Source organism: Lichenostomus cassidix, unplaced genomic scaffold (assembly GCF_008360975.1).
Source record: "Lichenostomus cassidix isolate B80296 unplaced genomic scaffold, HeHo_3.0 HiC_scaffold_33, whole genome shotgun sequence".
NCBI classification, from domain to species: Eukaryota; Metazoa; Chordata; class Aves; order Passeriformes; family Meliphagidae; genus Lichenostomus; species Lichenostomus cassidix.
The window spans coordinates 2,744,549-2,771,541 of record NW_028147632.1 but is presented as its reverse complement, the minus strand read 5'-3'; the positions used below and the strand labels follow the sequence as shown (position 1 = coordinate 2,771,541).

The window sequence follows — 26,993 nt, the reverse complement described above, 5'->3', positions numbered from 1 at the left end:
TTCCCCAATTTCCCCATTTTTCACCATTTTCCCCTATTTTTCCCATTTTTTCCACATTTTTGGATCCATTTTCCCCCATTTTTGCCCATTTTTAGTCCATTTTCCCCCATTTTCTCCATTTTTCCCCATTATTTTCCCCAATTTCCCCATTTTTTCCCCTTTTTCCCCCATTTTTTCCCTATTTTTGGATCCATTTTCCCCATTTTTCCCTATTTTTTGATCCATTTTTGGATCCATTTCCCCCATTTTTCCCCCATTTTTTCCCCATTTTTTCCCCCATTTTTTTCTCCCTTTTTGCCCAATTTTCCCCATTTTTTCCCCATTTTTCCTATTTCCCCCATTTTCCCCATTTCCCCATTTTTCCCCCATTTTCCCCCATTTCTTTCATTTTTTGCCCAATTTTCCCCGTTTTTCCCATTTTCCCCATTTTTTCCCCATTTTCCTCCATTTTTTGATCCATTTTTCCCCCAAATTTTTGGATCCATTTTTTCTCCATTTTCCCCCATTTTTCCCCATTTTTTCCCATTTTTTCCCCATTTTCCCCATTTTTTCCCCATTTTTTTCCCATTTTTCCCAATTTCCCCATTAATTTCCCCATTTTTTCCCATTTCTCACCTCCAGAATTGCGTCACAAGCAGTGATCTGGTTGTGCAGCTCAGCAATGTTCTCACTCTCCCGGATGTCTGAGCAGTCAAGGACACCTTGGGGACACTCTGGGGACACTTGGGGACATTTTGGGGACATTTTGGGTCACTTTGGGAACATTTGGGGGCATTTTGGGTCATTTTGGGGGATTTTGGGGACATTTTTGGGGCATTTTGGGGACATTTTTAGTGCCTTGAAAATATTTTGGGACATCAAGGACACCTTGGGGACACTTGGGGACACTTTGGGGACATCTGGGGACACTTTGGGGATTGTTTTTGGGGATTTTGGGACACTTTGGGGGAATTTTGGGGCATTTTTGGGGAATTTTGGGCCATTTTTAAGGGATTTTGGAGGCTTTTGGGGACATTTTTAGTGCTTTGGAGACACCTTGGGGACATCAAGGACACCCTTGGGGACATCAGGGACATCCAGGGGACACTTTAGGGACACTTGGGGACATTTTTTGGTGATTTTGGGGCATTTGGAGCCATTTTTAGGGGATTTTGGGGACATTTTGGGGAATTTTGGGGCATTTTTAGTGCCTTGAGGACACTTTGGGGACACTTTGGGACATCAGGGATACCTTGGGGACACTTTGGGGACATCTGGGGACACTTTGGGGATTGTTTTTGGGGATTTTGGGGCGTTTTGGGGGAATTTTGGGGCATTTTTAAGGGATTTTGGGGCATTTTTAAGGGATTTTGGAGGCTTTTGGGGACATTTTTAGTGCTTTGGAGACACCTTGGGGACACTTGGGGACACCTTGGGGACACTTTGGGGACATTTTGGGTCACTTCGGGAACATTTGGGGGCATTTTGGATCATTTTTGGGGGATTTTGGGTCATTTTTGGGGGGATTTTGGGGCATTTTTGGGCATTTTTAGGGCATTGGGGACACTTTGGGGACACCTGAGGACACTTGGGGACACCCAGGGGACACTTAGGGACACTTTAGAGACTTTTTTGGAGGATTTGGGAGCATTTGGGGCCATTTTTAGGGGATTTTGGGGGCACTTTTTGAGCTTTGGGGACATCAAGGGACATTGGGGACATGTGGGGACACTTTAGGGACAATTTGGGGACACTTTAGAGACAATTTTGGGGGATTTGAGGTCATTTTTGGGTGCTTTAGGTGCATTTTTAGGGGTTTTGGGGTCAAATTTGGGGGATTTGGGGTCATTTTTGGCGGCAGTGACACCCTGGGGACACTTGGGGACACCTTGGGGACACTTTGGGGACACTTGGGGACAATTTAGAGACAATTTTGGGGGATTTGAGGTCATTTTTGGGTGCTTTAGGTCCATTTTTAGGGGTTTTGGGGTCAATTTCGGGGGTTTTGGGGTCATTTTTGGTGGCAGTGACACCCTGGGGACATCAAGGACAATCAGGGACACCATGGGGACACTTGGGGACAATTTGGGGACAATTTTGGGGGATTTGAGGTTATTTTTGGGTGCTTTAGGTCAATTTTTAGGGGTTTTGGGGTCAATTTTGGGGGATTTGGGGTAATTTTTGGTGGCAGTGACACCCTGGGGACATTGAGGACAATCAGGGACACCATGGGGACACTTGGGGACAATTTGGGGACAATTTTGGGGGATTTGAGGTTATTTTTGGGTGCTTTAGGTCAATTTTTAGGGGTTTTGGGGTCAATTTTGGGGGATTTGGGGTCATTTTTGGTGGCAGTGACACCCTGGGGACACTTGGGGACAATCAGGGACACCTCAGGGTCACCTTGGGGACACTTTGGGGACAATTTAGAGACAATTTTGGGGGATTTGAGGTCATTTTTGGGTGCTTTAGATCCATTTTTAGGGGTTTTGGGGTCAAATTTGGGGGTTTTGGGGTCATTTTTGGCGACAGTGACACCCTGGGGACACTTGGGGACACTTTGGGGACACTTTAGAGACAACTTTGGGGGATTTGAGGTCATTTTTGGGTGGTTTAGATCAAGTTTTAGGGATTTGGGGGTCAATTTTGGGGTCATTTTTGGTGACAGTGACACCCTGGGGACACTTGGGGACACTTGGTGACACTTGGGGACACTTTAGAGACAATTTTGGGGGATTTGAGGTCATTTTTGGGTGCTTTAGATCCATTTTTAGGGGTTTTGGGGTCAATTTTGGGGGATTTGGGGTCATTTTTGGTGACAGTGACACCCTGGGGACACTTGGGGACAATTGGGGACACCTTGGGGACACTTTAGAGACAACTTTGGGGGATTTGAGGTTATTTTTGGGTGGTTTAGATCCATTTTTAGGGGTTTTGGGGTCAATTTTGTGGATTTTGGGGTCATTTTTGGTGACAGTGACACCCTGGGGACATCAAGGACAATCAGGGACACCCTGGGGACACCTTGGGGACAATTTGGGGACAACTTTGGGGGATTTGAGGTCATTTTTGGGTGCTTTAGATCAAGTTTTAGGGGTTTTGGGGTCAATTTTGGGGGATTTGGGGTCATTTTTGGTGGCAGTGACACCCTGGGGACATTGGGGACAATCAGGAACACCTCAGGGTCACCTTGGGGACACTTTGGGGACAATTTTGGGGGATTTGAGGTCATTTTTGGGTGCTTTAGATCCATTTTTAGGGGTTTTGGGGTCATTTTTGGTGGCAGTGACACCCTGGGGACACTTGGGGACAATCAGGGACACCCTGGGGACACCTTGGGGACACTTGGGGACAATTTGGGGACAACTTTGGGGGATTTGAGGTTATTTTTGGGTGCTTTGGGTCATTTTATAGGGGTTTTGGGGTCAATTTTGTGGATTTTGGGGTCATTTTTGGTGGCAGTGACACCCTGGGGACACTTGGGGACACCTTGGGGACACTTGGGGACACTTTGGGGTCAATTTTGGGATACAGTCCTGGATGGATGCTTTCTCCACCTCCTGCAGCTCCAACTCCACCTGCCGGGAATACTGCCGAAGGTCCACACCCTGCAAAGGAATTTGGGGACATTTGGGGACATTTGGGGACATTTGGGGACATTTTGGGGACACTTTGGGACATTTGGGGACATTTTGGGGACATTTGGGGACATTTTGGGATTTCTATGGGATTTTTCAGGGACATTTTAGGATTTTTGGGGGATTTTTTTGGATTTTTTGGGACATTTGGGGACATTTTGGGAATATTTTTGGGATATTTTGGGGACATTTGGGGACATTTTGGGATTTTTTGGGATTTTTCAGGGACATTTTGGGATTTTTTGGGGATTTTTTGGGACATTTGGGGACATTTTGGGGACATTTTTGGGACATTTGGGTATTTTCTGCGGACATTTAGGGACATTTTGGGGTTTTTCGGGATTTTTCAGGGACATTTAGGGGACATTTTTGGATGTTTTGGGAATTTTTGGGGACATTTGGGGACATTTTGGGGACTTTCTGGGATTTTTTGGGATTTTTCAGGGACATTTTGGGGACATTTTTTGATATTTGGGGACTTTTTGGGGACATTGTGGGATACTTGGGGACATTTGGGGACACTGTGGGATATTTGGGGACATTTTGGGGACTTTTGGAGACATTTTGGGGACAAATTGGGGACATTTGGAGACATTTTTGAGACATTTGGGGACATTTAGGGACTTTTTGGGGACATTTGGGAACATTTTGGGGATTTTTTTACATTTGGGGACATTTGGGGAACTTTTTGGGGACATTTTGGGCTATTTTGGGATTTTTTGGGGACATTTGGGGACATTTTGGGACATTTTGAGGAGATTTGGGGACATTTGGGGACATTTTGGGTCCACCTGGGGATATTTAGGGGAAATTTTGGGATATTTTGGCATTTTTTGGGGACATTTGGGGACATTTTGCACTATTTGGGGATATTTAGGGACGTTGTGGGGATATTTGGGGACATTTTGGGATTTTTTGGGGATTTTTTTTGGATATTTAGGGACATTTTGGGGACATTTGGGGACATTTTGGGGACACTCACAGTCTGCAGAGCTTCCTGCACCAAAGCGTCCTCCAGGTTCTCCTGGATGTGAACTGAAAAATGGGGAAAAAATGGGAAAAATGGGGAAAAGTGGGAGAGAAAAAGAAGAAAAAAATATGAGAGAAAAAAGGGGGAAAATGGGGAGAAAAATAAGAAAAAATGGGGAAAAATGAGGAGGAAAATGGGGAAAAAATGGGAGAGAATAGGAAAAAAATGGGGAAAAAATGGGGAAAAATGGGGGGAAAATGGGGAAAAAATGGGGAAAAATGGGGAAATAAAGTGGGAAAAATGGGGAAAAATGGGAGAGAAAAAGAAGAAAAAAATAGGAGAGAAAAAAGGGGGAAAATGGGGAGAAAAATAAGAAAAAATGGGGAAAAATGAGGAGGAAAATGGGGAAAAAATGGGGAAAAAATGGGAGAGAAGAATAGGAAGAAAATGGGGAAAAAATGGGGAAAAAATGGGGAAAAATGGGGGAAAAATGGGGAAAAATGGGGAAAAAACAAAATGGGGAAATTTAGAGAAATGAGGAAAATGGGAAAATAGGGAAAATGGGGAAAAATGGGGAAAAAATGGGGAAAAAATGGAGAAAAATGGGGGAAAAAATGGGGGAAAAATGGGGAAAAAATGGGGAAAAAATGGGGAAAAATGGGGAAATAAAGTGGGAAAAATGGGGAAAAATGGGAAAAATGGGGAAAAATGGGAGAGAAAAAGAAGAAAAAAATAGGAGAGAAAAAAGGGGGAAAATGGGAGAAAAATAAGAAAAAAATGGGGAAAATGAGGAGGAAAATGGGGAAAAAATGGGAGAGAATAGGAAAAAATGGGGAAAAAAAAAATGGAAAAAATTGAGAAAAATGGGAAAATTGGAAAAAATGGAGAAAAAATGGAGAAAAAATGGGGAAAATGGGGAAAAATGGGGAGAGAAGAATAGGAAAAAATGGGGAGAAAAATAAGAAAAAACAGGGGGGAAATGGGGAAAAATACAGGAAAAAATAGGGAAAAAATTGGGGAAAAATAGGGAAAAAATGGGGGGAAATACAGGAAAAAAATGGGGGAAAAAGAGGGAAAAATGGGAAAAAATGGGGGAAAAATAGGAAAAATGGGTAAGAAGAATAGGAAAAAAATGGGGGGGAATTGGGAAAAATGGGGGGAAAAATGGAGAAAATGCGAGAAAAATTAGGAAAAAAATTAGGAAAGAAATGGGGGAAAAAATGGAGGGAGGAAATAGGAAAAGTGAGGGGAAAAATACGGGAAAATGAAGGGGGAAATAGGAAAAAATGGGGAAAAAATAGGGAAAAATGGGGGGAAAATGGGAAAAAAGGGGGGATTGGGTCGTAATTCCCCCCCCGTCCCAAATGGTTCCGTCCGCTTTAGGCCACGCCCCCTGCACAAGCCACGCCCCCTTCCATTGACAGCAATGTTGACTCCAAATCCTGGCCACGCCCCCAGCAGGCTGGACACGCCCAAATAAGGTAAATGGCCACGCCCACAGTCAACCCAAATTAGGGTGCTGGCCACGCCCCCTTAACCCAAATAAGGTCATGACCACGCCCACAATCAAGCCAAATTAGGTGATTGGCCACGCCCCCGCCAGGCCCCGCTCACCCACATATGGTCATGACCACGCCCACAAGCATTCCAAATAAGGTTATAGCCACGCCCACACGCATTCCAAATGAGGTAAATGGCCACGCCCCCACCAGGCGCCATTAACCCAAATAAGGTCATGGCCACGCCCCTCTCGGACTCCCATTCATCCTTTACCTGCAGGCCACGCCCCTCTAAGGCTCCACCCCATTCTACCTGCTGACCACGCCCGCCCAGGCCCCGCCTCCTAATTAACGCGGAAAGTTGGCTAATAGAGAAAGGACATATAGATTTAAACAAGCTGTTTTGTAACACTTAGACAAGCTGTTTCTTAGCAATAGCCGTACTCTGTTCACTATTGCCCAGATGGCAACTCTCTGGCCAGTCAGCAAATTAGAGCACAATGAGCAAATTAGAGTCCAGCTTCCTGCAACATTGGGATAAGGCTGCTGATAGGGATGTGCAAGAACCAATAAAAAAATAGAAAACTGAGTAAAGTGAATATGTATCCATACATAAGGCAAATAGCCAGACTTAGGGCGTTGAAGCAAATAACCTATAATAATATGCGGTTACAGAATATGCATTACCTAATTAACCACCCTATAAGTATGTATGCTAACACTCAATAAACCGAAGCTTGCTGTACACTCACATTGGGCGTTCAAGTCTTCCGCGTCTCGACAAATTAACGCTTGATTTAATTAATCAGTGACGCCACACTGCCTCTTACCATCCACCTCGTCCAGCTCCGCCCCGTCCAGGTCCAGCTCGGCCTCCAGCTCTGCCTCCAGCGGCGCCGGCAGCGCTCCCACCTGCGGCACGGCACGGTCAGCGGCGCCCTCACCGCCCCCAGAGCCTCCGCCGCCCCGAAAAACCCCAAAGTCTCCACAGGAAATCCCAAAATAATGTAAAATAAAGCAGAAATCCCCGAAGCTCTCCAGCTCCCGGCGGTACCTCAGCCTGCGCCTGCGCCGCCATCTTGTTGAAGCACGGCGCGGGGGCGGGATGACGTCATTTCCGGCTGATTCTCCTCCTTTTGGGTGCTGGTGGAAAGTCGCAGTGGTGCAGCCATGGTGAGAGCTCGGCGGGGATCCGCCGCCATCGGGGCGGGGAGAGGGCGGCGGGCGGCGGGAAGGGCGCGGCGAGATGGCGGAGGGGCTGAGGGAGGCGGCGGGGCGGGAATGGCGCGATGGCAGCGGGAAGGGAGCGAATGTCTGAGCCCTCCCCTTCAGATGTCGTGGCGCCTTGGCTCCCCTCATGGCGCCTTGGCTCCCCTCATGGCGGCCTTGGCTCCTCACGGTGACACTTCGACACCCCGGGTGTCCCCACTGCCCGGGAAGGGTGGTGGCACCGCGGGTGGGGTGTGGGACACCCCTGGGTGGTGGCACCGCTCGTGTCCTGCTCTCCTGTCACTTAGTCCCCAGATCCCCTCAGGATTGGCCCGATAAAAGTGTCCGTAAAGTGTCCACAACCTCCCTAGAAAGGGAGCCAAACCCCCTTAAAAGTGTCCACAACCCCCCTAGAAGTGTCCACAACCGCCTTGAAAGTGGCACACAGAGCCAGGGACACAGAGTCAGGGACACAAAGCCACTCGGAGCCCAGCCTGGCCACAGAGCCACCCTGAGCACAGAGCCACTCTGAGCACAGAGCCAGCCTGAGCACAGAGTCACTCTCAGCACAGAGCCACTCTGAGCACAGAGCCACTCTGAGCACAGAGCCAGCCTGAGCACAGAGTCACTCTCAGCACAGAGCCACTCTGAGCACAGAGCCACTCTCAGCACAGCCAGGACACAAAGCCATTCTGAGCCCAGCCTGGGCACAAAGCCACCCTGAGCACAGAGCCACTCTGAGCACAGAGCCACTCAGAGCACAGAGCCACTCAGAGCACAGCCAGGACACAAAGCCACCCTGAGCACAGAGCCACTCTCAGCACAGCCAGGGACACAAATTCACTCTGAGCACAGCCAGGACACAAAGTCACTCTGAGCACAGCCAGGACACAAAGCCACTCGGAGCCCAGCCTGGGCACAAAGCCACCCTGAGCACAGAGCCACTCGGAGCACAGAGCCAGGACACAAAGCCACTCTGAGCACAGAGCCAGCCTGAGCACAGAGTCACTCTCAGCACAGAGCCACTCTGAGCACAGCCAGGACACAAAGCCATTCTGAGCCCAGCCTGGGCACAAAGCCACCCTGAGCACAGAGCCACTCTGGGCACAGCCAGGACACAAATTCACTCTGAGCACAGAGCCACTCAGAGCACAGAGCACTCTGAGCACAGCCAGGACACAAAGCCATTCTGAGCACAGAGCCACTCGGAGCACAGAGCCACTTGGAGCACAGAGCACTCTGAGCACAGCCAGGACACAAAGCCACTCGGAGCCCAGCCTGGGCACAGAGCCACCCTGAACACAGAGCCACTCTCAGCACAGCCAGGACACAAAGCCATTCTGAGCCCAGCCTGGGCACAGAGCCAGCCTGGGCACAGAGCCAGGATACAGAGCCATTCTGAGCACAGAGCCACCCTGAGCACAGCCAGGACACAAAGTCACTCTGAGCACAGCCAGGACACAAATTCACTCTCAGCACAGCCAGGACACAAAGCCATTCTGAGCCCAGCCTGGGCACAAAGCCACCCTGAGCACAGAGCCACTCTGAGCACAGCCAGGACACAAAGCCACTCGGAGCCCACCCTGAGCACAGAGCCACCCTGAGCACAGAGTCACTCTGAGCACAGCCAGGACACAAAGCCACTCGGAGCCCACCCTGAGCACAGAGCCACCCTGAGCACAGAGCCAGCCTGAGCACAGAGCCACCCTGAGCACAGCCAGGACACAAAGTCACTCTGAGCACAGCCAGGGACACAAAGCCATTCTGAGCCCAGCCTGGGCACAAAGCCACCCTGAGCACAGAGCCACTCTGAGCACAGCCAGGACACAAAGCCACTCTGAGCACAGCCAGGACACAAAGTCACTCGGAGCACAGCCAGGACACAAAGCCACTCGGAGCCCACCCTGGGCACAAAGCCACCCTGAGCACAGAGCCACTCGGAGCACAGAGCCAGGACACAAAGCCACTCTGAGCACAGAGCCACCCTGAGCACAGAGCCAGCCTGAGCACAGAGTCACTCTCAGCACAGAGCCACTCTCAGCACAGAGCCACTCTCAGCACAGCCAGGACACAAAGCCATTCTGAGCCCAGCCTGGGCACAAAGCCACCCTGAGCACAGAGCCACTCTGGGCACAGCCAGGACACAAATTCACTCGGAGCACAGAGCCACTCAGAGCACAGAGCACTCTGAGCACAGCCAGGACACAAAGCCATTCTGAGCCCAGCCTGGGCACAAAGCCACCCTGAGCACAGAGCCACTCGGAGCACAGAGCACTCTGAGCACAGCCAGGACACAAAGCCATTCTGAGCACAAAGCCACCCTGAGCACAGAGCCACTCGGAGCACAGAGCACTCTGAGCACAGCCAGGACACAAAGCCATTCTGAGCCCAGCCTGGGCACAAAGCCACCCTGAGCACAGAGCCACTCTGAGCACAGAGCCACTCAGAGCACAGAGCCACTCAGAGCACAGCCAGGACACAAAGCCACCCTGAGCACAGAGCCACTCTCAGCACAGCCAGGGACACAAATTCACTCTGAGCACAGCCAGGACACAAAGTCACTCTGAGCACAGCCAGGACACAAAGCCACTCGGAGCCCACCCTGGGCACAAAGCCACCCTGAGCACAGAGCCACTCGGAGCACAGAGCCAGGACACAAAGCCACTCTGAGCACAGAGCCAGCCTGAGCACAGAGTCACTCTCAGCACAGAGCCACTCTGAGCACAGCCAGGACACAAAGCCATTCTGAGCCCAGCCTGGGCACAAAGCCACCCTGAGCACAGAGCCACTCTGGGCACAGCCAGGACACAAATTCACTCTGAGCACAGAGCCACTCAGAGCACAGAGCACTCTGAGCACAGCCAGGACACAAAGCCATTCTGAGCACAGAGCCACTCGGAGCACAGAGCCACTTGGAGCACAGAGCACTCTGAGCACAGCCAGGACACAAAGCCACTCGGAGCCCAGCCTGGGCACAGAGCCACCCTGAGCACAGAGCCACTCTCAGCACAGCCAGGACACAAAGCCATTCTGAGCCCAGCCTGGGCACAGAGCCAGCCTGGGCACAGAGCCAGGATACAGAGCCATTCTGAGCACAGAGCCACCCTGAGCACAGAGCCATTCTGAGCACAGAGCCACTCTGAGCACAGAGCCACCCTGAGCACAGCCAGGACACAAAGTCACTCTGAGCACAGCCAGGACACAAATTCACTCTCAGCACAGCCAGGACACAAAGCCATTCTGAGCCCAGCCTGGGCACAAAGCCACCCTGAGCACAGAGCCACTCTGAGCACAGCCAGGACACAAAGCCACTCGGAGCCCACCCTGAGCACAGAGCCACCCTGAGCACAGAGTCACTCTGAGCACAGCCAGGACACAAAGCCACTCGGAGCCCACCCTGAGCACAGAGCCACCCTGAGCACAGAGCCAGCCTGAGCACAGAGCCACCCTGAGCACAGCCAGGACACAAAGTCACTCTGAGCACAGCCAGGGACACAAAGCCATTCTGAGCCCAGCCTGGGCACAAAGCCACCCTGAGCACAGAGCCACTCTGAGCACAGCCAGGACACAAAGCCACTCTGAGCACAGAGCCACCCTGAGCACAGCCAGGACACAAAGCCACTCTGAGCACAGCCAGGACACAAAGTCACTCGGAGCACAGCCAGGACACAAAGCCACTCGGAGCCCACCCTGGGCACAAAGCCACCCTGAGCACAGAGCCACTCGGAGCACAGAGCCAGGACACAAAGCCACTCTGAGCACAGAGCCACCCTGAGCACAGAGCCAGCCTGAGCACAGAGTCACTCTCAGCACAGAGCCACTCTCAGCACAGAGCCACTCTCAGCACAGCCAGGACACAAAGCCATTCTGAGCCCAGCCTGGGCACAAAGCCACCCTGAGCACAGAGCCACTCTGGGCACAGCCAGGACACAAATTCACTCGGAGCACAGAGCACTCTGAGCACAGCCAGGACACAAAGCCATTCTGAGCCCAGCCTGGGCACAAAGCCACCCTGAGCACAGAGCCACTCGGAGCACAGAGCCACTCTGAGCACAGCCAGGACACAAATTCACTCTGAGCACAGCCAGGACACAAAGCCACTCTGAGCACAGAGCCACCCTGAGCACAGCCAGGACACAAAGCCACTCTGAGCACAGCCAGGACACAGAGCCACTCGGAGCCCACCCTGGGCACAGAGCCTGCCTGAGCACAGAGCCACCCTGAGCACAGAGCCACCCTGAGCACAGAGCCACCCTGGGCACAGAGCCTGCCTGAGCACAGAGCCACCCTGAGCACAGAGCCAGCCTGAGCACAGAGCCACCCTGAGCACAGCCAGGACACAAAGTCACTCTGAGCACAGCCAGGGACACAAAGCCATTCTGAGCCCAGCCAGGACACAAAGCCACCCTCAGCACAGAGCACTCTGAGCACAGCCAGGACACAAAGTCACTCTGAGCACAGAGCCACTCTGAGCACAGAGCCACTCAGAGCACAGCCAGGACACAAAGCCACCCTGAGCACAGAGCCACTCTCAGCACAGCCAGGGACACAAATTCACTCTGAGCACAGCCAGGACACAAAGCCACTCGGAGCCCAGCCTGGGCACAAAGCCACCCTGAGCACAGAGCCACTCGGAGCACAGAGCCACTCTGAGCACAGCCAGGACACAAATTCACTCTGAGCACAGCCAGGACACAAAGCCACTCTGAGCACAGAGCCACCCTGAGCACAGCCAGGACACAAAGCCACTCTGAGCACGGAGCCACCCTGAGCACAGCCAGGACACAAAGTCACTCGGAGCACAGCTAGGACAGAAAGCCACTCGGAGCCCAGCCTGGGCACAAAGCCACCCTGAGCACAGAGCCACTCGGAGCACAGAGCCAGGACACAAAGCCACTCTGAGCACAGAGCCAGCCTGAGCACAGAGTCACTCTCAGCACAGAGCCACTCTCAGCACAGCCAGGACACAAAGCCATTCTGAGCCCAGCCTGGGCACAGAGCCAGCCTGGGCACAGAGCCAGGATACAGAGCCATTCTGAGCACAGAGCCACCCTGAGCACAGCCAGGACACAAAGTCACTCTCAGCACAGCCAGGACACAAAGTCACTCTGAGCACAGCCAGGACACAAAGCCATTCTGAGCCCAGCCTGGGCACAAAGCCACCCTGAGCACAGAGCCACTCTGAGCACAGCCAGGACACAAAGCCACTCGGAGCACAGAGCCACTCTGAGCACAGCCAGGACACAAAGCCACTCGGAGCCCACCCTGAGCACAGAGCCACCCTGAGCACAGAGTCACTCTGAGCACAGAGCCACCCTGGGCACAGAGCCACTCGGAGCACGGAGCCACCCTGAGCACAGCCAGGACACAAAGTCACTCTGAGCACAGCCAGGACACAAAGCCATTCTGAGCCCACCCTGGGCACAGAGCCTGCCTGAGCACAGAGCCACTCTCAGCACAGCCAGGACACAAAGCCATTCTGAGCCCAGCCTGGGCACAGAGCCAGGACACAGAGCCACTCTGAGCACAGAGCCACCCTGAGAGTGTCCCCAAACTGTCCCCAACTCCACTACATCTGTCCCCAACTTCCCTAAAAGTGTCTTTAATCCCTCTAAAATTGTCCCAAACCTCCCTAAAACTGTCCCCAGTCTCCCTAAAAGTGTCCCAAATAACCTCTAGGTGCCTTCAACCCTCCCTAAAGTTGTCCCCAACTTCGCAAAAACTGTCCCCAGTCTCCCTAAAAGTGTCTCAAACTTCCCTAAAAGTGTCCCCAACCTCCCAGAACAGTCCTTAATCTCCCTAAAAGTGTCCCCAAGCTCTCTAAATCTGTCCCAAACCTACCCAAGAGTGTCCCCAACCCCCTAAAAGTGTCCCCAACCCTCCTACAATTGTCCCCAACCTCCCCAAAAGTGTCCCTAGCCTTCCTAAAATTGTCCCCAGACCTCCCCTAAAAGTGTCCCAACTTCCCCAAACTGTCCCCAACCTCCCTCAAAGCGTCCCCAGCCCAGTGCCACCCCTGAGTGTCCCCTGCTGTCCCCACAGTCGCTGGTGATCCCCGAGAAGTTCCAGCACATCCTGCGAGTTCTCAACACCAACATCGACGGGCGCCGCAAGATCGCCTTCGCCATCACCGCCATCAAGGTGACACTGGGGACATTGGGGACACTCTGGGGACATTGGGGACATGGGGGACAGTGGGGACACTGCTGAGGACATGGGGGACAGTGGAGACACCGCTGGGGACATTGGGGACACCGCTGGGGACACCGCTGAGGACATTGGGGACACCGCTGGGGGTGTTCGTTAGCTGCTATCCCCTCTGGGGACACCGCTGGGGACATGGGGGACACTACTGGGGACATGGGGGACAGTGGGGACTCTGCTGGGGACATTGGGGACACTCTGGGGACATTGGGGACACCGCTGGGGGTGTTGGTTACCTGCTATCCCCTCTGGGGACACCACTGGGGACATGGGGGACAGTGGGGACTCTGCTGGGGACATTGGGGACACCGCTGGGGACATTGGGGACACACTGGAGACATTGGGGACACCGCTGGGGACATGCTGGGGACACTGCTGGGGACATTGGGGACACTCTGGGGACATTGGGGACACCGCTGGGGACATTGGGGACACACTGGAGACATTGGGGACACCGCTGGGGACATGCTGGGGACACTGCTGGGGACATTGGGGACACTGCTGGGGACATTGGGGACACTCTGGGGACATTGGGGACATGCTGGGGACACTGCTGGGGACATTGGGGACACCGCTGGGCTGTTTGTCACCTACTGTCACCTCAGTGTCCCCGCAGGGCATGGGGAGGCAGTGCTGGGGACACTCTGGGGACACCGCTGGGCTGTTTGTCACCTGCTGTCCCCTCACTGTCACTCACTGTCCCCACAGGGTGTGGGGAGGCAGTGCTGGGGACATTGGGGACACTCTGGGGACACTGCTGGGCTGTTTGTCACCCTCTGTCCCCTCCCTGTCACCTCAGTGTCCCCACAGCACGTGGAGAGGCGCTATGCCTGTGTGGTGCTGGGGACGCTCAGGGGACACTGCTGGGCTGTTTGTCACCCTCTGTCCCCTCACTGTCCCTGCAGGGTGTGGGGAGGCAGTGCTGGGGACACTCTGGGGACACTGCTGGGGGTGTTTGTCACCTGCTGTCCCCTCAGGGCGTGGGGAGGCAGTGCTGGGGACATCGGGGACACTGCTGGGGGTGTTTGTCACCTGCTGTCCCCTCGCTGTCCCCTCGCTGTCCCCTCAGGGCGTGGGGAGGCAGTGCTGGGGACACTGCTGGGCTGTTTGTCACCCTCTGTCCCCTCTCTGTCCCCTCACTGTCACTCTGTGTCCCCTCAGGGCGTTGGCAGGCGCTATGCCCACGTGGTTCTGCGCAAAGCTGACATCGACCTGACCAAGCGCGCCGGGGAGCTCACCGAGGACGAGGTGACACTTGGGGACATCATGGGGACACTTTTGGGGACTTTAGGGACACTTTTAGGTCACTCCAGGCTGTTTTTAAAGCCATTTTAGGCCATTTTTAGCTCCATTTCAGCCATTTTTAGTGCAGTTTGGGTGCAATTTTCAGGATTTTTGCCCAATTTGTGGGATTTGGGGACCTGAGGGGTTTGGAGACACCTTGGGGACACTTCAGGGACACATTTGGGGACACTTAGGTCACTCCAGGCTGGTTTTAGAGACATTTTAGGCCATTTTTAGCTCCATTTCAGCCATATTTAGTTCCATTTGGTTGCAATTTTTAGGATTTTTGGCCAAATTTGTGGCATTTGGTGACCTGAGGGGTTTGGGGACACCTTGGGGACACATTTGGGGACTTTAGGGACACTTTTAGGTCACTCCAGGCTGTTTTTAAAGCCATTTTAGGCCATTTTTAGCTCCATTTCAGCCATTTTTAGTGCCATTTGGGTGCAATTTTTAAGATTTTTGGCTCAATTTGTGGCATTTGGTGACAAGGGGTTTGGGGACACCTTGGGGACACTTCAGGGACACATTTGGGGACCTTGGGGACACTTTTAGGTCATTCCAGGCTGTTTTTAAAGACATTTTTGGCCATTTTTAGCTCCATTTCAGCCATTTTTAGTGCCATTTGGTTGCAGTTTTCAGGATTTTTGCCCAATTTGTGGGATTTAGTGACCTGAGGGGTTTGGGGACACCTTGGGGACACTTCAGGGACACATTTGGGGACACTTAGGTCACTCCAGGCTGGTTTTAGAGACATTTTAGGCCATTTTTAGCTCCATTTCAGCCATTTTTAGTGCCATTTGGTTGCAATTTTTAGGATTTTTGGCCAAATTTGTGGCATTTGGTGACCTGAGGGGTTTGGGGACACCTTGGGGACACATTTGGGGACTTTAGGGACACTTTTAGGTCACTCCAGGCTGTTTTTAAAGGCATTTTAGGCCATTTTAAGCTCCATTTCAGCCATTTTTAGTGCCATTTGGGTGCAATTTTCGGGATTTTTGGCTCAATTTGTGGGATTTGGGGACCTGAGGGGTTTGGGGACAATTCAGGGTCACATTTGGGGACACTTTTAGGTCATTCCAGGCTGTTTTTAGAGACATTTTAGACCATTTTGAGCTCCATTTCAGCCATTCTTAGTGCGATTTGGTTGCAATTTTCGGGATTTTTGCCCAACATTCAGCATTTTGGGGACAGTTTGGGATTTCTGGGGCCACCAGGTGTCCCCAGGTGTGTGACTGTCACTGTCCCCAGGTGGAGAGGGTGATCACCATCATGCAGAACCCTCGGCAGTACAAAATCCCCGACTGGTTCCTCAACCGGCAGAAGGATGTCAAGGACGGAAAATACTCCCAGGTGGGTCCCAAAAAATGACCCAAATTCCCCCAAAAACGTCCCCAAATGTCACCTCACCTGGCCCAGGTGGCCCCAAGCCTCTTTTCCCCCCATTTTCTCCCTTTTTTCCCCCAATTTTTCCCATTTTTCCCCCATTTTTCTCTCATTTCCCCCCATTATTTCCCCTTTTTCCCCCATTTTTTCCACATATTCCCTTTTAAAATTTTTCCTTCTTTCCCCATTATTTCTGAATTTCCCCCATTATTTCCCCCTTTTTCCTTAATTTTTCCCCATTTCCCTCCATTATTTCCCATTTTTCCCCTTTCCCTTCTTTTATCCCAAATTTTCCCCCATTTCCTTTCTTTTCTCCCCATTTTTCCCCATTTCCCCCTTTTTTTCCCTTTTTCCATTTCTCCCTATTTCTCTCCCTTATTTCCCATTTTCCCCTCACTTTTTCCTCCCTATTTTTCATTATTTCCCTTTTTTTTCCCCATTTTTTCCCCTTTTTTCCCCATTATTTCCCATTTTTTTCCCATTATTTCCCCTTTTTTCCCCATTATTTCCCTTTTTTCCCCATTATTTCCCATTTTTCCCCATTATTTCCCATTTTTTCCCCATTATTTCCCATTTTTTTCCCCATTATTTCCCATTTTTTTCCCCATTTTTTCCCCAATATTTCCCCTTTTTTCCCCCATTATTTCCCTTTTTCCCCATTATTTCCCATTATTTCCCATTTTTTCCCCATTATTTCCCATTTTTCCCCATTATTTCCCATTTTTTCCCCATTATTTCCCATTTTTTTCCCCATTATTTCCCATTTTTTTCCCCATTTTTTCCCCAATATTTCCCCTTTTTTCCCCCATTATTTCCCTTTTTCCCCATTATTTCCCATTATTTCCCATTTTTTCCCCATTATTTCCCCTTTTTTCCCCATTATTTCCCTTTTTTCCCCATTATTTCCCATTTTTTCCCCATTATTTCCACATTATTTCCCTTTTTCCCCATTATTTCCCATTATTTCCCCTTTTTTCCCCAATATTTCCCATTTTTTCCCCCATTATTTCCCCTTTTTTTCCCCATTATTTCCCATTTTTTTCCCCATTATTTCCACATTATTTCCCCTTTTTTCCCCATTATTTCCCCATTATTTCCCCTTTTTTCCCCATTACTTCCCCTTTTTTTCCCATTATTTCCCATTTTTTCCCCATTATTTCCCATTTTTTTCCCCAATATTTCCCCTTTTTTCCCATTATTTCCCCATTATTTCCCCATTATTTCCCATTTTTTCTCCATTATTTCCCATTTTTTTCCCCATTATTTCCCATTTTTTCCCCCATTATTTCCCATTTTTTCCCCCATTATTTCCCATTTTTTCCCCATTATTTCCCATTTTTTCCCATTATTTCCCCTTTTTCCCCATTATTTCCCATTTTTTCCCCATTATTTCCCATTTTTTTCTCCATTATTTCCCATTTTTTCCCCCCTATTTTTCCCTTTTTCCCGATTTCCCACCATTCCTCCCCCTTTTTCCCCAAATTTCCCCAATTTTTCCCATTTTTCCCAGGTTTTGGCCAACGGCTTGGACAACAAACTCCGCGAGGATCTGGAGCGTCTGAAGAAGATCAGAGCTCACCGCGGCCTGCGCCACTTCTGGGGGTAAAAACAGCGATTTGGGGGAAATTCCGGGAAATTCCAGCAATTCCGGGAATTCCACAATCCCAAAAAACCCAAAAATTGCCCAAAATCCCCAACATTTTGGGTTAAAATCCCAATTTTCCTCTTTTTTCACCCTCAAATCCGCAATCCCAAAACCCCCAAAAATCCCAAAAATTTTGGGGTAAAATCCCAATTTTTCCCTTTTTTCACCAGGAATCCACAATCCCAAAAACCCCCAAAATTGCCCAAAATTTTGGGGTAAAACCCTAATTTTCCCCTTTTTTCAGCCAGGAATCCACAATCTCAAAAAACCCAAAAATTGCCCAAAATCCCCAAAAGTTTTGGGGTAAAATCCCAATTTCCCCCTTTTTTCACCCTGGAATCCGCAATCCCAAAAATTCCCCAATTTTTCCCTTTTTTCAGCCAGGAATCCACAACCCCAAAAAACCCCAAAAATTGCCCAAAATCCCAGGAATTTTGGGGTAAAACCCCAATTTTTCCCCTTTCTCAGCCAGGAAACCACAATCCCAAAACCACCAAAAATTGCCCAAAATCCCCAAAGATTTTGGGGTAAAATCCCAATTTTCCCCTTTTTTCAGCCAGGAATCCACAACCCCAAAACCACTAAAAATTGCCCAAAATCACAAAACCATCAAAAATTGCCCAAAATTGCAGGAATTTTGGGTAAAATCCCAATTTTCCCCTTTTTTCCAGGCTGAGAGTTCGAGGTCAGCACACCAAGACCACTGGGCGTCGCGGGAGAACCGTGGGAGTGTCCAAGAAAAAATAAAGGAAAAAGAGGTGGAATATTGTGGATTTTGGGAATTCTAAGAATAAAAGAATTATTGGAACTGAGAAGTGGATTTTTTTGGGGGGAGAAAAGGGTTTTCCCTCAATTTTTTGCGGGTAGTTTTTGGGAATGAGTTTTTTTAGGAATGGAAGGAGATTTTGGGGGCTAAAAGTGATTTTTTTGGGATACAAGTGGTTTTGGAGGGAATCAAATAAATGCTTTTTGGGAATGAAGTGAGATTTTAGGGGATAGAAGTGGAATTTTGGTATAGAAATGGATTTTTTGGGAATAAAAGTGGATTTTCCACTCCAGCCGCCCTCAACCAACATGGCGCCGCCCACAACCAAGATGGCGCCCACGCTTTACTCAATGCCAGCCTTGCCCTTCAGCAAAATGGCGCCTTTGCCCTCACGGCCTTTCTGCCCCATTTTGTCACTCCTTGCCCTGGGCAGGGAACAAAACACGTAAGGAAAGCCTCGAGGGTTTGGTGAAGGGGGGGGAGACATCCCTCATTGGTCACTGGCACAACACGCCTGACTCGGTGAAATGAATTGAATGGATTATCAAATCACAGCAAGAGAATGAGAAGTAAAATAATTCCTACCAAAACACTTCCTGCCCACCTTTCCCTCCTTTCTGGGCTTCACTTTATCCCTCACTCCCCCCATCCTGCCCACCGAGAGGCACAGAGGGTGGAGGTTACAGTCAGGGCATGTCATTCCTCCCCCTCAGGCAGAGGAATCCTTGTCCTGCTCCAGCCTGGGGTCCCTCCAGGGGACACAATCCCTCAGGAACAGGCTGCTCCAGCGGGGATCCCACACAAGTCCCGCCGGGAGCACCTGCCATGGCTCTGAGGGGCTTCCCACGGGCTCGGGGTCTCTCTCAGCTATCTCTGCTCCGGCCTGGACTCCTGCCGGGGCTGCAGGGAGCTCTCTGCTCCATCCCGGACTCACCACAGCGGTTCCTCGCCCTCCTGCCCAGCCCGGGACATTCCAGGCTGTCGCTCCTCTCCCGACATTTTCAGGAACGGACCACGGAGCTTCGAGCCCCTCACCCCAAGCTAAGCCCGCCCCTCGCTCCCATTGGCTGATGTTCCCGCCCGAACCCCACTGCTCCTTTTGATTGGCTGAATCTCCTGCCACTCCTCATCCTCGCGTACTGATTGGCAGGAGCGGCTCTGAGGGACAATCCCGCCTTGTCCCCACATCGCTTTGATTTCCCCCAAAAAGCCAAAATCTCCCCAAACCCCTTGGGCTGAGCGGAGGAACGGACAGCGTTTGGGCAGAAAACTCCCGAATCGTTGTTCCCCAGGCTGGGAAGGACAAACGGAACCCAACTGATTTGGGAGCTCCAGCAGCTCCTCTCTGCCGGCCCAGCTGAAGGCCTCGCTGGCTGCTGGAGGCTGCACGGGCAGACTGGGAGCACTGGGAGCACTGGGAAGAGGCTCTGGCTCGGCTGAAGCCCCCGGGGCAGGGGCAGCAGGGCAAGGGACAGGGCTGCAGGTGCTGAGGGGACACGAGGGACAGTGTGGCCTTCACAAGTCTTTATTGTGAACGTTATAAAACAATACGAGTGTGAGCAGCAACACTGGCACCATAAATGCTGATGGAGGTCACACGAGGACATCTGAAACCATGCTGAGTTGGAATAGACCTCCAAGAATTGATTCAAGCCCTTAAGCAAGTGGCCCAGGTGGGGTTAAATCCACACCTTGGCATTATTAGTAATTCACACCCAGGAAGGTTACATTCATACGGAAGCAACTGTTCATAATCTGTATGCAAAGAGGTAGATCAATATATAAATACATGATTAGTGTAAAAATACAGTGTTAGGAAGACATGTTTGAAATCTCTTATCACACACTTCTATCTGTAGATATATAAAAGATCTCTAGAGAAATACGTACTACAACAGGAACCCTAAAATGGCTCCAGAGATAGAAAGCAACACCCAGCCCAGACACCCAGAGCTTTCACATCATTTCTTCCTCCTGCAGAACAAGCACTGAGCTGACCCCAAGGATCAGTGCAAGGCAGATGTTGCAGCTGGTGAAGGAAATCCTCATGCTGGGGGAAGAGAAGATCTCTCCCCGAACACAGATTTTTTCTCCATCCTGTTACTGGTGAGTTTGGGGTCTGCTGCAGATAAACTGTATGTCATTTGAGCAGGGCTGTCTCCCGAGGTAATTCTCAGCCAGGTGCACACAGTCTGCATTGCCCTGGACAGGAACCCTGCAGGGAGGAGCAGTGACAGTGATGGAACTTCAGGGGAACAGCTTGTGCCCCTGTGCCCCCCAGGCCCTGTCTGTGCCCTCTATGCCCCCCTAGGCTCTGCCTGTGCCCCCAAAGCTCTGCCTGTGCCCCCAGGCCCTGCCCAGCTCCCCAGCACTCACGAGGAGCTGAAGTTGCTGCCATCCACCCACTGCAGCCGCTGGCCCTGTCTGTGCAGCCCGAGCCAGTAATCCTTGTTCTTGCTGAAATGGAACAGGAACTCCTGGCAAGGAGAGAGGAGCAGATAATGGGAGCTGCAGCCCTGGCCCAGGAGCTCCCCAGGCTCCCCTCAGCCACCCCAAACCCCTCACTCACCATTTCCTTGTCAGTGAGCACAGCCAGGGAGGCCTCGAGCTCTGAGCACTGAGCCTTAGCCTGATCCCAGGAGAGACAATCCGTCGAGAGGAAGTAGCAGGTCCTGTTGTACCCAACCCAGACATCGGGACAGGCCGACTGAGAGTGCATTTTCACTGCAGAGTGAACAGAAGGTCTGAGGATTCTCCCCTCACGGAGCAGCCCGAGCTCCCATTGGCTGGTTTTCCCGCTCAAATTCCCCCATCCCAGCGATTGGCTGATTCAGCCGTCACTCCTCGTTCTCCCGCGCGCTGATTGGTCAGGGCGGGGCTGACGGGCGATCCCGGCCGTGAGGGAGCAGTGAGCCCGCAGTGCCCCGAGGGGTTGGGCTGAGGCTGCTGCTCCTCCTTACCTGACACAGCAGCCAAGGACACCGCCAGAGCCACAGCCAGGAGCAGGAGCAGAGTCAGCACAGCCAGGGTGAGCACGGGATGGGATCTGATCCACTCAGCAGGAGCTGGAAAGAGCCGCAGGCCGTGAGCATGGAGCTGTCCTGAGCAGGCCCAGCCCTCACATCCCCACCCAACGCCCGGGGAGCACAGCAGGGACCCTCAGCCCGTGTGCCACTCACTGAGCTGGCAGCACGAACAGGGACAAGGGACACAGGTGTGGGGACAGCCAGGGCAGCAGAACTGCCCAGGGCCAGGGCTGTCAGTCCCAGCAGAGCTCTAGGCTTCTTCCAGAGCCCTGGACACAGCCACACCCTGCCAGCCCTGTGCTCCTGGGCTCACACTGCCCATTGTCCCCTCTCTAGAGGCCACAGCGCTGGCCCTGCACTCACCCAGATATCCTCTGAGGCTCTTGCTGTGTGTGACTCCCACTGCTGATCCATCCTGGCACTTCTCTCCAATGCCACCCCTGGGCTGGGATTCACTCTGCCCCAAGAGAGAAGCAGCTTCTCCCTGCCTGTGCCCAGCAGGATCTGGCAGCTGAGGCAATCCTGTACCTCTGGTTGCTGATCCATTTTGGGCACCCAGGGCATCCTCGGGAATCTCAACAACAGCTTCATCCTTCCTTAGTCTCATTTCAGACTGACAAATCGAGTCTCTCTGGTTGTGCTCAGCAGGATGTGGCACCTGAGGCAGCTCTGTCTGCTCAGTTCCTGACCTGTGCTTAGGATTCTGCTGCTCCTCTGGGCGCCCAGAGCTGGAGCCATAGCTGGAGCCATAGCTGGAGCCACTTCCATTGTCCTTCCCTTGGCTCCCTACACACGTACAGCTGTCGTGGCTCTGCTCCTCACCAAGACGATCTTGCACCTGAAGGAAGTCCCCAGCAGGCTCTCCATCCCTGGGGCACAATCCACTCTTCACATCTTTGCTCAGTGCACACTCAGAGGACTGATCTTGCCCCAGAGACATCAGCACTGATGGTCCAGGAGCACAGAATTGAGCTTCCAGTGCAGTTTCACAGCCTCCATCCTGGCCGACTGTGGAGCACATGATGAGAGCTCCCGGCTGGTGCTGGCTCTGGAAGGCACTGCCAGCTCAGCCCTGCCCTGTCTCTGCTCCCCGGCAGCACCTGGGGACACAAACACAGTGTCAGAGAGCTCCGGGCCCAGCTCGGCCCTGCAGCCCCAACCCCTCTGGCTGTGCAGCTCCGGGCTGGGACAGTTAGGGACAGGCAGGGACAGTTAGGGACAGTTAGGGACAGCGCCCGGGAGCTGCCGAGTGCGGGAACAGAGCAGCTGCGGATCGGGCTCAGCCTGCCGGGGAGACAAGGAAAGAACCAGCAGCCCTGAGGGGCTCAGCATTGTCCCCTGCATGCCCTGCGCTGAGGGTTGCAGCTCAGGGACAGCGAGCGCTGCAGAGCCCGGTCGGTACATGGTTGAGAGAAGAGGCAGAGCCTGGCAGGGAAGGTGGAAGGGAGGGCGGGGAGAGAGGGCAGGCGGGCGGGGCTGATGGAAGGAGAGAGACACGGTGATTCACGGGGTAACACACGGGGTGACACACGGGGTAACACACGGACACAGAGACAAGGAAGGAGGCGGGGTGGACGAGCCGGGCTGGCGCGAGGATCCGCTGAAAATACCGCAAGGTGCTCCCTCTCCTCCCGAGCGCTTGGCTTGGCAGAGACACTCAGGTTTCATTCCATCCCCTGCCAGCCCCAGGCACGGACATGTCCCGCTGCACCAGGGGCGCACAGCCCGGTGCCGCATGGCCGGGAACAGTCCCGGGAACGGGACAGCCACCTCTGTGCTACCCACAGCACCCGCGACGAGCCAGCGCTGCTCCGGCAGCAGCGGCAAGGAGACCGCGGGCAGCCGCTCCCTCAGTGGCCTCAGGCCAGCGGCAACACGGCGCCACAGCCAGGGAGGGAGGGAGGGAGGGAGACGGGAGAAGGAAGCCGCCACAGCCCTCCTGCCGCCCCCTGCATCCCCTCCATCCGCCCGCAGCGAGCCCCGAGCCCCGGCACAAGGCAGCGCGGCTCCCACCTGCGCTGGGACAGCCTCTCCGAGCTCCGCCGACGCCTCCCCGCGCTCTGCTCCGCCCGCTGCCGCCGCTCCCGGGTGCCACAGCCGATCGGCACAGCCGATCCGCGCTGGCCGTCCCCGTGAGTGAGAGAGTGAGTGTCTGTTACACCAAAACCCGTCCAGAGGGCGTGGCCGAAGCAGAGGCTCCCCTGCCGCCCGGCCAATCAGCGCGCGAGCCGAGGGAGCTCAGCCAATCGGGGCAGACTGCTCAGGACGTTCCCATCACGATTGTATTTTCTGCAGTGCTACCCGCCGTGGCACCGGAGCCACCCGCACCCTGCCCTGCCTGTCCTGGCCTCCTGGCGGTACAGGGAGGGACACGGGACGGAGGGAGACGGGAGAAGGAAGCCGCCACAGCCCCCCTGCCGCCCCCTGCATCCCCTCCATCCGCCCGCAGCGAGCCCCGAGCCCCGGCACAAGGCAGCGCGGCTCCCACCTGCGCTGGGACAGCCTCTCCGAGCTCCGCCGCCTGCCCGGGCTCTGCTGCTCTCACTGCTGCCGCTTCTCTCTGAGCTCCGCCGCCTGCCCGGGCCGCACGGCTGATCCACAACTCTGAGCCACAGGGAATTGTGGTGGAACCGCTTGGGAAAGATTTTGGCTCCCAAAAGTGAATACTTCAAAAGATATTTGTGACATGCAAAGCCCAAAGTCTGACGTCCCTTATCAGTGTTTTCTTAGGTTGTTGGAGCACAGCCCAAGTATGATCAGCAATAAGCAATAAAATCGTCATGTTTAATGTCCAAAGTCAATACCATAATCATTAATTCCTGACCCATGCCCTGACCATCCCAAGGCAGATATGAGATTCCCTCTATGTTTATGACTCTGCTCACTTTCCTTTGACCTCAGAGAATTTCAAACCCCAGAACTGTCCCAGCCATTTTCATATTATGGCCTTTTCTCTCGGTTTCCTGTGACCATTTATTGGGGAAGATGAACTAGGAAAGCCTTATAAATATGATTACCTGGCAAAAGATGCTGAGAATATGGAGATGGAAATGAAGACAAGCTTTGAGTTACCAAACCCCAGTTACTGAACAACTAGAAAACAATGGTGTGGCCGATTGGAGGTAATCCCCTCTTGATGGAACAATCTCCTCTGCCTGCAGACAGCTCCACGGCTCAGAGCAGACCCTGCCTGCTTGGCAGAGGGTCCAAAAAGCAGTTTTTAGGGTTTAAAATATAACCCCGTGTGGTAATGCAATGGTTCTTATAGGTTGTGTGTAAATGTTGTAGGGTTTGGAGCTTGTTCTGGATTGGTTAGTGAGAATTAGAATATTCAAAATATAACCCTGTATGGTAATGTGATGATTCTTATAGGTTGTATGTAAATGTTGTAGGGTTTGGAGCTTGTTCTAGATAGGTTAATGAGAATTAGAATTTTCAACACAGAAAATGATTTATATATTGTAAATGGCAACCACTGGATCTCTCTCTTTTCCGCTCCTCTTCTACTCTCTCTCTCTCTCTCTCTCTCGCTTCTCTGCCCTGCTCTGGGCTGTGTCTGGCAGCCCCTAGCAGCTCTCCTACACCCACCCGTGGGGTTTATTTATTTCACAACAAACCCCATGCTCAGAGACCTGACCTCAGAGATCTCTGTCTCTGTCCCGACCGTCCGAAAACGACAAACAGACTCTCTAATCCTACAGGCTCTAATCCTACACATTTATTGCTAAAAAGTTTACTAATTCAAGATTTGGGTCTCAGCCCAGTTCTTCAGTGCCTCTCAGGACATCATCAGACCTCTGGGGATTTAAGCTCTTATTTCCCTCTCGTTCCTTTGCCAGTGGATTCCCAAAAACTGTGGGGCTGATTAGAAATCCTCCTGCTGACTCAGGCCTGGCTGTGGATTTTCCACTCAAATGTGCAAAGCTCCTGGCTGGAATGGCCAGAGATGTGCAGGAAATGTGTCCTTTAAACCTCTACAGGGAATCCTCCCTAATTCTCTCCTCGTCTGGTTAGGAGTGTGGATGGATTAGCTCCCACATTTTGTTAATTGCTATTAACTCCTGTGCTAATTGATCATCTTTGCCATTAGATTTGGGACTAGGAAATTGGGGGATTTTAATGAGCTTCTCATTCCACCAGGAACAAACACCCTAAAAACCTGTTAGTGACAGGTGAGAAACCTTTTCACCATTCTAGTTTTTGAGGATTTTTCAATACCTGTGCCTGTTTTAGTTTTAGTTTCATTCCTGAAGGTTCTGCTCTTTCTGATTTTTGTGAAATCTCTCTTTCCCCACACTGGCTGTTACTGCAATCTGTATTGACTGTGCAGTAGGTTTAGATCTGTAGTTCCTTCCTGACCATGAAAATTGAAGGAGACATATTTACACTCAGTTCTAGACTCGTATTAGACTCAGTGCTTTCCACTGAATTTCCCCTTCATGAGAATTGATCTCCTTTTTCAATTTTCCAGCCTATTTCCTCCTAAGAATGGTTCTGGAGAGCTGGGCAGTGCAAAAATCCATGAGTTCTCTATTGTTTCTCCAGTTTGAATTGAATTAGATGGAAAAGGAGCTCATTTCACTGACAGCTGTGATAAAGTCACCACTTAATTCCCCTTGCAGGGTGTTTCATTTGGAATAAACAGCTCCTGTGCTTACCAAAAATCCAATTTTTTGTTTCCCAGAGGCAGATTTCTTCACAATTTCTCTGCTGTTGCAGGAGAAAGAGCTCAGAGGAGTCCTGGGTTTAACCTTGATGCCTGATGGTTTTTTGTCCTTTCTCTTTATACCCTTTTTTATACCCTTTTTATACATTTTATACCCTTTCCCATTCCTTGTGCCTTTCACTCCCTGTACCTCAGCCCTACATGTCTACAACCCTTGTACTCTGATATTTTAGCCCTATTTGAGGTCGTCTGCAGAAGACAAAACATTTATAATTTATAATTATCTCTGAACTAGAGGCTCCAACCTCAGACAGAGCCTCCTCTCTAGAACATGTTTTTGTAAATTAGGCTGTTACCTCATTTAGGGGGGATAATTAGAATAGGGGGACAATTAGTTCATTTGTTAGGTTTCCTTTTGGGGGATTTTAGGTAGATCTGCTAATTTGAGCGGTCCATAAATTGTATCCGTGCTGTACACGGTGTGCTCCTCGCTGGGATTCCACCTGTGACAAGGTTGCACCTGGGATCCTATTAAACCAAGGGAATATCCTTTTTCCCCTACACTGATGTGTCTGCCTCTTACCTTTGCCAGCTTTTAAGGCATCAACCTGAGGATCCCAAAGTCCATCCTGTTCCAAAGTGCACTTGGATTTGTTCTCAATCTTCCTAATGGAGGTTGAGGAACTGAACTCCTTCCCCTGCCATGAGACTCTGCTGACTT

General features: G+C 51.8%; 4 protein-coding genes across 5 annotated transcripts in view; 1 reads left to right on the top strand and 3 right to left on the bottom strand.

Moving 5' to 3' along the window:
- The window catches only part of LOC146421503 (uncharacterized), a 121,748-nt gene extending 97,564 nt beyond the window's left edge, over window positions 1-24,184 (bottom strand). Inside the window, exons 1-6 of one of the 2 annotated variants that reach the window (XM_085047349.1) lie at window positions 24,095-24,184; window positions 21,970-22,706; window positions 21,541-21,645; window positions 21,150-21,304; window positions 20,957-21,057; window positions 20,227-20,795 (exon numbers count right to left, since the gene is read on the bottom strand). In XM_085047349.1, coding sequence (XP_084903475.1) covers window positions 20,681-20,795; window positions 20,957-21,057; window positions 21,150-21,304; window positions 21,541-21,645; window positions 21,970-22,627 — 1,134 coding nt within the window. In that variant the 5' untranslated portion in view covers window positions 22,628-22,706; window positions 24,095-24,184 and the 3' untranslated portion in view covers window positions 20,227-20,680. Of the gene's footprint in view, window positions 1-20,226; window positions 20,796-20,956; window positions 21,058-21,149; window positions 21,305-21,540; window positions 21,646-21,969; window positions 22,707-24,094 lie in introns of those variants that run through there. The other variant, XM_085047348.1, reaches the window with a different exon arrangement.
- The window catches only part of LOC146421500 (C-type lectin domain family 2 member B-like), a 149,470-nt gene that overhangs the window by 97,564 nt on the left and 24,913 nt on the right, over window positions 1-26,993 (bottom strand). The window lies entirely within an intron of this gene.
- LOC146421505 (vacuolar protein sorting-associated protein 52 homolog) lies at window positions 586-7,169 on the bottom strand. Its single transcript, XM_085047396.1, has 5 exons — window positions 7,141-7,169; window positions 6,917-6,998; window positions 4,600-4,652; window positions 3,512-3,587; window positions 586-683 (listed from the first exon to the last, which is right to left on the bottom strand). Exons 1-5 carry the CDS (start codon window positions 7,162-7,164, stop codon window positions 586-588), a joined length of 333 nt encoding a protein of 110 aa, XP_084903522.1. The 5' UTR covers window positions 7,165-7,169.
- Window positions 7,333-18,629, top strand: LOC146421504 (small ribosomal subunit protein uS13-like). The gene is made up of 6 exons (XM_085047126.1): window positions 7,333-7,398; window positions 13,236-13,436; window positions 14,661-14,747; window positions 16,035-16,136; window positions 17,680-17,771; window positions 18,486-18,629. Exons 1-6 carry the CDS (start codon window positions 7,333-7,335, stop codon window positions 18,559-18,561), a joined length of 624 nt encoding a protein of 207 aa, XP_084903252.1. The 3' UTR covers window positions 18,562-18,629.